We start from the raw sequence: 11207 nt of genomic DNA, 5'->3' as shown, positions 1-11207 counted from the left end.
TATATATATATCATTAGCCAGTTCTCTATGCTGATAGGATGCATGTACCCCGGGGGAGGTTGAACTGTTGTAGTGGGGAATGTAAATTCTCAGTAAAAGATTTTCATGAGCAGGTTTCATCTTGAATTTGGTCAGTTCTTTGGTCAGTTCTTTTTATTGTTAGATGCTGTCCAGCTGGCTTATTAAATATAGTTGCATGATTGCATTCAGAAATATATACATATTTCTGAATGCATTCTGAATTTTAGATATATTCTGAATTTTAGATATATTATACACATGTAACATCTTTATTGCTTTACCTTGCAGGGATGACGAAAAGAACTTATGTAGAGACCGTGCTTGAAGGCATCAAACAGTGCAAAGAGGAGGAAGTTGACATTGATGTGAGGTACTTTTAAATGTGTATCTTTCTGGCCAATGTGCCTTTTTTTAAACGTTTTTTTTCATTTACATCATAATAAAGCACAAATCATTGACACTTACTGTAATATTATATTTCCAGAAACAACACACATCCCAATCTGTCCAAAAATGAAATCTTTAAACCCATTTTACTAAGTCCTAAACCTTGTAGGGCCGAGAACATAGCTGCCACTCCAAAGTTGGGATGTGTGGAAGGTATGAAGTAGTCAGTCCCTTATTTGTGTACCTGTAGTATTTTTCTTTGTTTATTCCACAGAATACGCTTATGTGACACTGAAATGAAAAAAGACAGTACAGGAGTAATCAGATTTAAAATGTCCTTGTACATTTGAACTTCCCATTGTTGAACAAGTACATACATACAAATGTTATGTTTTTAAAAAGATATGTGATTGGAGGGTTGTAATTAATGTCTGTAATCTCTATAACCAGGCTACATAGTACATGTGTGCTCTTTTCTAGGTTCTTGCTAGCCATTGATAGAAGAGGGGGCCCAGCAGTTGCAAAAGAAACGGTCAAGCTTGCAGAAGAATATTTTCATTCCACCAATGAACAGGTTTTAGGTTTGGACCTCAGCGGTGACCCAAGAGTGAGTTCAGCAAACCAAATGTTATTTAGTAATGGCTCCATCTATGTGACATTTTGATACTGTAAGTTAGCCAAACAGTGACTGGATCCAATCAGCCTCAGTCACAATTTGTGTAGTCTGACAGCTGCAAGTTCTGGCTGTCTGAATTCAAAAGCCGGCCGGGGAGACTCATCCATTCACACCATTTAGCCACTTACCTAGCTGAACAACATCATTCTTATATTGCCAGCTTAAGATAGTTTTGTACATTTTTTTATTTTTATTCTGATGTATTTGCGGTCTCTTGTGTGTCAGTGAAAAACATTTATATCTTCCCCTTGACATGGTAGCCTGTCTACACTTGTGTACAGTTGTCTATATTGGTTTACAGAATGCTTCCATAGACACACAATTCTATGTATCTACAATTCCCTTATGGCAGCAGGACCCTTTAGATATCAGACCGGTGACTGGCAGATGGCATCAAGGGCAGTTGTCTGGGGTATAGTGGAGACAAAGGGTGCAATAGTCATTTGGGGGGCAAAGGAAGAAACTGTTTTAATGCAATCCGGCCGTATTTTTATCAGAATTGCCATGCTTGTATATAAAACCCTATGCAAAAGGCACATTTGATTAAAGATGACTCCAACCATAGATGTATATATACTGACATTGATCCAGCTTTGCACAATGCAAGTATATATAAATGGTTCCTGGCAGGGCCATGGTGATCCTGTAAAACAGTGTAGTAGCCGCTGCTAAAACAAAGCCTTACAGCAATCTTCGGGGTCCAGGAACAGCCTCTGTGCTGAGCGACTTTCCCTCCTTGTTAAAATACAGGGGGGGAGGGTCACTCTCAGCACAACGCCTTGTATTTTTATGAATGAATACTAGAAGGTCTATTCACAAAGCTGCCGAAGGATCCGGCCGTAGCATCGGTTCAGTTGTGAATAGCCCGTACAGCACCCAAAGGCGGTCGAGGGGGCAGAGCCAGCTGTGATCTCACGGCTGGCTTCACCCAGTTGTAACGACAGATCAGAATCCCCAAATGACATGGGGACATCATGGCCAACTCCGCCCAGTTGTTATTCATTGGCCGGGACCCGCTAGAGGACTCTAGCAGGTCCCGGCCAATAGGAAACAGTTGGGCGGAGCTAGCTGTCACGTCTAGCTCCGCCCAATTGTTTTTTTTTGTTGTTTTAAAAAAAAATCTTTATTTTTTAAATGTATTATTTATTTACATTTTTTTTTTAATTCCAACTTTTTTCACTATTTGCTTTTCTGCTCGGTACAATGGAGGTACCGAGCAGAATAGCCGAGCCGCATGTCGCTATTCACTCACTGCCGTTCGCCCCTATCTGAATAGGGGCTACGGCTTGGTATTCACTGGGCTGCCTTCGGCAGCTTTGTGAATAACCGCCTAGATGTTCTCTGATGGGACCCCCTGCTCCAATATGAGAACATTAGACAGATTTAAAAATGTTTTTCTATGTTTTTCTATATAAGAGTGCGGAAATGGTTGATCCCTTTTCAGATTTGTATTCCTGTCCGTGTCCCTGTTGCTGATTTTCCCTTACTACCTCTCTGGCGAAATTAAAGCGGAACGAGGCCCACCCATTTAATGTCTCCCAAAGCAGTTAATTTTAAGGAGTGTAAATTGTCAAAGTTGTCAGTGTGCTCAATTTTGCCCTCAACTGAACTTTCAAGACCTGACATGGTTGGTGTCATAGCTGTTCATCAGCAGTTATTACATATTCAACACCAATCCAAATAGAGGCTAAGATGGCACCTTCCTTGGCTGTAAAGGATAAGTGGTTGTGTTTCCGCTTTAAGTGAGGGCCAAATCTCTCTAACAAAAACTGGATAGCAGTGAAAAACCCAACAGGAGTTCTAATCCTTCCCCACGCTATCCAAAACTAGAAACACATTTTTTAGCTTTATATACACTTTAACTCATAACAAATGCAGAATGCTAAACTATATGGAATGTAGATATCTGCTATAGTGATTTTTTTTTTATCTGAAAAAAGACTCATTCCATTTACTTTCCACTAAACGTAGACACGGTGCTATTTGGATGAGGCAATAACCTTGAGGAGGCCTCTGATATGCAGCCTGGTGACGTCGAGAACATTCATAACAATAAAGGGCCTTATCTCCTATGTACCATCTGTTCTGGGAATATAGGATTAGTGAGAAACAAACACTAGTGCTGTTCCTCGGTTGGTGTCAACTATGTCATGCTGCAGTTGTTTATGAATACATGTGAACTGTATTCTGTCTGGGATATATAGAACTCACAATTATTTCTATGAAAATGCTGATTTGAAATAATACTGTATCTATGATAGACAGGGTTTTTTAGATGTGGTCCCGTGTGTCTAAATGACTGCCTGTGTGTGAACTGTTCACTGTGATTCACAATTGCTCCAATAGCGCTCACCGCAGGAAAGTGCATTACCAGGAGACAGTCATAACACTGCTCCAATACCGCTCACCCCAGAACAGAGCATTACCAGGAGACAGTCCTATCACTGCTCCAATACCGCTCACACCAGGAAAGAGCATTACCAGGAGACAGTCCTACCAGTGCTGCAATACCACTCGCACCAGGACAGGACATTACCAGGAGACAGTCCTACCAGTGCTGCAATACCACTCGCACCAGGACAGGACATTACCAGGAGACAGTCCTACCAGTGCTGCAATACCGCTCACACCAGGAAAGAGCATTACCAGGAGACAGTCCTACCACTGCTGCAATACCGCTCACACCAGGAAAGAGCATTACCAGGAGACAGTCCTACCACTGCTGCAATACCGCTCATCCCAGGACAGAGCATTACCAGGAGACAGTCCTACCACTGCTGCAATACCGCTCACCCCAGGACAGAGCATTACCAGGAGACAGTCCTACTACTGCTGCAATACCGCTCACACCAGGAAAGAGCATTACCAGGAGTGGTGGAGTCCATCTGTGGTGAAACTACAAATCCCATGATGCATCTCTCTTCGGGAGTCATGTATGTGGCTGTGAGAATCTTGCAATGCCTCATGGGATTTTTAGTTCCACCACAGCTGGAGGGCTGGAGGTTTGCTACCCTGCACTAGCAGGTAAAACCACTCAAGGGCAAAGTCAGACTGAACTGAATCAGTTTAAATAGTGACTGGGATGACATCATCACTCAGAGACAGGAAACTCCCATGATGATGCTCTCCTGTTTGGCCACAAGAGGGAGCCTGGGAGTAGTGAGCAACGTTACACAGTCTACTCAGACAAAGGAGGAATCACTGGTGGGTAAAATGGCACCCAAGCCAGAATGTTGCAAACCAGTTAAGTCAGGGTGGAACCCTGACACTCACAACAGGACAGGGCATTACCAGGAGACAACATACAACTAATCAAATTACACATCCAGAATGCAGACAGCACAGACCTTCCCATTTCTCTAAGAGGACCGTATTGGGGTACTATCAACTCCCATCAAAAAAAATGTTGCCAGATCTGGTCAACTCCATCCCAAATTCCTGACCTCACTACATTCCTTACAGAACTCAACAGTCCCTGCGCCATTTTTCTCTCTTTTAGGCCTCTGTCATCCCCTTTTTAACTGATCACAGTTTTACCTTTAGAAAAGTACTCTTGATAGTGTGACTGGGGTTAAGGAGTTCCAAACAATTGTTTCTTTAAAAGCATAACATAACATTTGTGATAGTTGACTTCACAGCCATTGACAGGTACTCTGTTACTTAGACCTGGAAGTACTTCTCTTACACCTTTCTCCATCGGGGGTAATCTTTTACATTGGGGGAACACGGCTGGCAATACCATGCCCCCTTACAAGCGATCCCCATCAATTCTCTCCTTGGAGCATAAGATGTCCTTTCCCAGCCACCATGCTGAAATAATAACAATCCATTTACTATTACAATACATTCAAGAAAATATGAGTTACTGCACTTAAGAATAAGAACTTTTCATTGAACAAGACTGAATGCAGTTCAGGGGGACATTAGTTTTGAAGACATTAAAAAAGTAATTTGTAGTGGATTGAATCGTCTTTTCACACTGACTATGCTGTCAACAGATTACACATTGTTCTCAATGCCAATCTCTATACCAATATATTATTCTCAATACTAGTAACCAACTCATTGGAGTAAAGAAACAGTAGTGGGTGCAAGAGTGAAGGAGAGAGGAGGACATCAGTAGGGAAATACAATATTATTATTTCTTTATTAATGTTTATTTACACGACAAGTTTCTTGAGTTCACATCCACTTGTTTAATTTACTATAGGGATAGTAGGGCAGATATAGAGGTGCTTATGGGGTTCACTAAACCTTAGAGAGAGTCCCATGTCAGTGCTAATGGGTTCAAGTCAGTAAAACCCATGAAAATCCTAACTAGACAGATTAGTAAGGTTACTCTGAGGTATTTAAGATACTTAGGCATGAAATAAATTGTACACTGAATTGTGTGTCAGTAGATGAGAGTTTGACTAATAGATAGAGTCCACTAAGTAGAGGTCAATGAATTGGAAGGTGTAGTGTATGGGTCTAGATGCTAACAATGCTTTAAATAATATGAATGTAAGATAACATTTTGGCTGCCTGTTTACTGATGTGAATATTTCAATTTTGTATAGGTGGGACATGGAAAAGACTTCATGGAAGCTCTCACGGAAGCCAAGAATTCTGGCCTGAAATTGGCTCTCCATTTATCAGAGGTACATAGTTATGACAGAATCAGGAGGGTCTGACATTTGCTAATCTTGACATGGAGAACAATCTGATCTGGGAAGAATCATGCAATTCAGGAATGAATGTATTCACAATTCTTGAATTAGATGATTCTCTGCAGACTGAACAAATCTGCATGTGTATACTCAAGAGAACTGAAATATGGGGTCTATTTACAAACAATTTGCAGAGCCTTAATCCTACAAATATGTATGAACATTTGTTTTGTGTGAAGTAGGAAATACATATTTATTTGCTATGCTCCCCAGCTCCCTCTAGTAGCCATAATGCAGTATTACATCACAATTCATTCAACCTGAAAATAAAATATATTAGAAACATTTGTCATTATCTATTCAAAATTAATGTTTACAGACATTCACAGGGCAAAGGGCCTTGTCAATTGTTTAAAAAATGCTTCTTGGTGTGTGTTTGACAATTTGTCCTGCTTTGCAAATCGTTTTTTTTTTTTCTTATCCATAGATATAAACTGGTATCAGTTCAGGACTGGGATTAGTAGACTGGATGCAAACAGGTGCATGCTTCTTATCCCCCAGTATATGCAAACGATCTAGTAAATATCAACACTTGTCACTTAATGACATAAAAAACAACTTCTATTCAGCAGAGGTTATAGCTTAAAGTGACATTAAACCCTCAGATTTTTTAACAAAAACCAATACTGTAATGTGTGCCTTACTGTAGTCCATGGTAGTTTCCCTTCTCTTTGCTGCTCTTTTCAGTTTATGTGCCGCTACCCCGAAAGTAAGACCTAGCGGATTTCTGCAATATAAGACCTACCACCGAACTAGGTCTTATTTTCGGGGTAGGTCTTATATTACAGAAATCACTGAAGATAGCGCTAGGTCTTACTATCGGGGTAGGTCTTACTTTCGGGGAAACACGGTACATACTGAACATTTAACACTTATTTAGATACTGATAAACTGTAGCAGCCATTTGCAACCCAAATACTGTCTGAGCCTTGACCGATATGGTCTAGACATCATTACAAGTTTATTTATGGCCAGCATGAACTTCTGTAAAGTAGTAGATTATTGATCTGTATTGCAGTTGGCTTAAAGTAACAGTAAACTCTGATTTACAGTAGAGTGCAAGAGGCTACAAATTCAGGCACTTATACCACTTGCATTTAAATATATGCATTTAATGATGTACAATAGAGCTGCATTATTTTGTGCCTTTTTTATCTGCCTGGAGTTCAGCTTTAAACAAACTCAGGAGTTAAATCTTAAAAATGCTTTCAAGCATCTTAGGCCTTGTTCACACCAAGCGCAGAGCAGGTGCAGAGCAGAGCAATTACAGACCGGAGCAAAACTGCGTCCAATGTTTTCCAATGGTATTTTTAGCTCCAGTTCATATCGCAGCCTTCAGTTCCAGAGCAGGTAAAAAAAAACTGCAGCAGGCCCTATTTTACCTGCTCTGGAACGCATGCAAATGCATTAAAAACACATGCAAACGCCTGGAACGCACTGAAAGCCCATTTTAAACTAAACAAAAAATAAATAATTTTTTTTTAACCAAAAACGGCCCGGAACGCAGCAAAAAAACGCGGCACGACCCACTGCAGAAACTCATGCAGATCTGCTCTGCATTTGGTGTGAACAGGGCCTAACTATTAACAAAAATGTATCTTATTTGTGTATCACTCGGTTGTAGATCATCAAATCATCTCTGAATTGGTGCTGACACTGTCCTTCCTTCTATGGGGGGCTACTTTTCTTCTCCTTGGTCCCTGTGTGTATTGTAAAGTAGCCACCACTCCAAGCTCGCTCCTGTGATGGAATACAATCTCATGTTTAGTTTACAAATTTGTATTGAGATTGTAGTTGATCACAGGGGTGAGCTTGGAGCGGTGGCTACATTACAACACACACAGGGACCATGGCGAACAAAAGTAGCCACCCTCCAGAAGGAAGGACGGTGTCAGCATCAATTCAGAGATGATTTGAGGATCTACAGCTGAGTGATACACAAATAAGATACAGTTTTGTTACTAGTTTAGGTACTTGAATGCATTTTTATGATTTAACTCCTGAGTATTAGTGTCACTTTAATTTTACAAGCCTTCATTTATATTTTTCTCCAGCGACAGGGACAAACTATAATGCTACAAGGGGTTCCAACTGCTAAAACCCCCCTCGGTTTTAATTAGTAATTAAGTTAAGGAGCTTGAATGCATTTCTAAGATTGAACTCCTGAGTTTAGTGTCTCTCTAACCCAGAGTGGGAAATATTATAAGATTTATACTCTATTCCAGGTGCCGACTCAGGAAGAGGAGACGAAACTTTTACTCAGTATTCCCCCAGACAGAATCGGACATGGGACATTTCTGTGTAATTCCCCAGATGTAGTGGAAGTGGTGAAACAAAAGAACATTCCTATAGGTACTAAAACTCTTGTTGTACATACACTCGGGACATTGGCTATGGTGTATCTTTAAAGAGCATTAGGGTTTGGTGGCTACCAGAGCATTCAGAAAGTAATGCTGAAGCTGTGTGCAGTAGGAAGCTAGAGGTCCTCATTCTTCTATCACTGTGCAGATTTACTAGGAATATAAGGAGCTGATTGCTTTAAACAATAAGAGCATTTGCATTCAATAAACAGAGCAAGCGGTAACGCAGAAAGTGCTAGGTGCAGTAACTCACAGCAGCCAATGAGAAATCATTTTGCTGAACAAAAGCTACAAGATGGATTCTAATGGTTGCTGTGGTTAAGAATTTACCCTGGCTGTGCTTTTTTAATAAGCCTGAGAAATCTGGTTGCATGCGATAGGACCGTATAACATAGTCCTGGGCCCACGGAAATGTAATACAACCTACAGCTGTTTCTATGAAAAGAAAATGTACTTGTATGGAATTCACATACCTCTTGCTGCCTGGTACAGACTTAAATTGCCATGTGTAATGGCTGTGTTATAGATCAGCAGTCACCAACCAGTGTTCCGTGGTGGTCCACGAGAACATTTTGGTGGTCCCTGGGCCCCTCTGATGCCGTACAGGCTGGGCCGTCATTGAAGCGGCACGGAGGCTTTGGGGTTGCCTCTCACTGACTCAAGCAGCGGCGGTCACAAGCAATGCGCGCCTCTCAGTACAGTGCGGGCTCTGCAGGAGGGTATATATATATTTTAAAAATTCATATTAGTGGTCCGCAGGATTTAAAATGATGAATTTAGTGGTTATTGAGGTCAGAAAGGTTGGTGACCGCTGTTATAGATGAATTGGACCAGGCCAGAAAATAGACAGAATAATGGAAACTCCTATCATGTATTGCATTGTGTAAGCTTTGCTATCAGTCAGCATACTGTAGTGGTGGAAGAGTAAATGCAAGCACTTAGGTCGTCAGGGACAGTTACTGGACTGCTTATTTGCTGCTCTTCTTTCGCAAGAACATTTAAGTTGTTAAAGTGTATGTAAACCCTAACGATGAACTTCTCCTGTTTGTTCCCTTTTGGTCTGTTGAACCTACCATTGAAAGTGTTTGTTTCGTTATGTCAGCTTCACAGGTGCAAAAAATATATGTTAATCTTCCCTGAAATCTTGTCAGCTGATAACTTCCTGTACTCTCTTCCTGTGCTGCTTTGTTACCAGTTGTTACCAATATTTTTATAAGGCCTACAGGACCCCATCTATCTATATTCTGCACAAGAGGACACGGTCTTGCCCTGTTTCTGTTGTCCTGATACAGTAGGGCGAGTAAACATAGTCATACTAGGACAGGAAATGTGTTACTGGCAGAATCACCAGGTGACAATGCCTGAAAAAAGAAAACTAATGCAGCCACCACATCTAAGGGCTGGTAAGCTGCAATATATTACATTTTAGAGTTGTATTTAGAGATTTTTATTAAAGTGACATTAAAGTAAAAAATGTTTTCCCCTCCCCCCAATGTTAATGTCAGCACTTACCTTAAATTATGTTTTTCAATCCGATCTTCTTCTTTCTTGTCCTTTTCATCTGTCCCTCAAGCGCTGCTGCGGGTCTCCGATCCAGTGCTGACTCCTCTGAGCTTGCTGGCACTTCCTGTCCCACGGTGTCTGCATGCGAGTGCACGCGTCCATAGACTTACCGTGTGTCTCTCCTCGCGTCCCGGCCGAAAATGTGATCTGCGCATGCGCCCGCCCCAAGATGCTTTGCGGCCGCCCGAGAATTTTCAAATTTTCGGACGGGAGCGCGCGGGGAAGACACAGGTAAGTATTAACCCTTTTCAAAGGGTTTTTTTTACACTTTTTGCATATGTCTACTGCTTGCTAGCAGTAGATATATGCAAAAAAAACGGAGGCTTTAATTATCCTTTAAGTTCTTTTTTTGTTTTAAGTAGCTTAAAGTAGTTCCTCATTTCCCTGTTTTATTCTTGTTTGCATCTCAGTGCTGCTAATCTACTTCAGGCTCTTTCAGACACTCCCTGTTTACATGCATTCGCTCCAGTTTCCTGAAGGTGACAGTAGTGGACCATGCCTGGGAAATGTGTGTTTGCATTGCCAATTGTAGTCTCTGACAGGGGTGGGTGTGATACGGGACAAAGCAAGAGCACAACTGGGAGACAAGAAGGACCTTCATGGCAGCATCACCAGATATTCTTTCAATAAAAACTGCAGATTTAGGAAGATTGAAAATATTTTTTTTTTAAACATTAACATGTTAAAGCCTTATAAAACGTATAAGATTTTAGTAGGGCTGCGGAAATTAACGATTAATCCCTCGAAATTCTTTTGATCGGTACTCACCTCTCCGCCAGCTTCTGGGAGTTCCGTCGGAGATCCGGTGATGTCACGGACATCGACGTCACCTTACTCCTCCCCCCTTCCCCAAGTGGCTCTGTCGGCTAACGAAGGGAAGGGGGGAGTAGTCCGGTGACGTCGATGTCCGTGACGGCTAACGAAGGGAAGGGGGGAGGAGTATGGTGACGTCGATGTCCGTGACATCACCGGACTCCTTCCCTTCGTTAGCGCCGGAGCCACTTGGGCCAGTGAGTTTGGGTATTTTGATCACCCTAAGCCCTCCTTCACACCTGAACGTTTTGTAGCGCGTTCTACGCTCAACGAACGCTCTACAAAACGCTCAAACATCTAAATCCCATTGTATTCAATGGGTCTGGTTCACACCTTGGCGTATTTCAGCCCACGCCTGAAAAGGTACATGTACTACTTTGGGCCGTTTTTGTTGCGCGTTTCCATTGCGATACAGCCAAGTAGCCCTCGGAAACGCGCGTTTGTCGCACGATTTTTTTACCGCGAATCGTGGTAAAAAAACGCGCGACAGAAGCGCATATGCAATACGCCTAGGTGTGAACCAGGGCTTATTCTTTCTTTAGTGGGATGTAAGTTACTCTGGCAGAGACTGCAAGTTGTACAACTTGCAGTCTCTGCCAGAGCATGGCTGCTGTGAGTCACAGCACATCATTGTCTTCTGCACTCAGTTTTAAAGGGAAATTATGATTGTTTTGGATT

At 41.7% G+C, this 11207-nt stretch overlaps 1 protein-coding gene across 1 annotated transcript in view; it reads left to right on the top strand.

The window, feature by feature from the left end:
- ADAL (adenosine deaminase like) overlaps positions 1-11207 on the top strand; it is a 34637-nt gene that overhangs the window by 13529 nt on the left and 9901 nt on the right. Inside the window, exons 5-8 of the mRNA XM_018560491.1 lie at positions 310-391; positions 889-1015; positions 5644-5724; positions 8019-8145. Of these exons, the coding sequence (XP_018415993.1) occupies positions 310-391; positions 889-1015; positions 5644-5724; positions 8019-8145 (417 nt within the window). The remainder of the gene's footprint in view (positions 1-309; positions 392-888; positions 1016-5643; positions 5725-8018; positions 8146-11207) is intronic.

Source organism: Nanorana parkeri, unplaced genomic scaffold, assembly GCF_000935625.1.
Source record: "Nanorana parkeri isolate BGI_ZX_2015 unplaced genomic scaffold, ASM93562v1 scaffold459, whole genome shotgun sequence".
NCBI lineage: Eukaryota > Metazoa > Chordata > Amphibia > Anura > Dicroglossidae > Nanorana > Nanorana parkeri.
The sequence above is the reverse complement of the archived record's forward strand: the minus strand, read 5'-3'. Positions and strand labels throughout refer to the sequence as shown.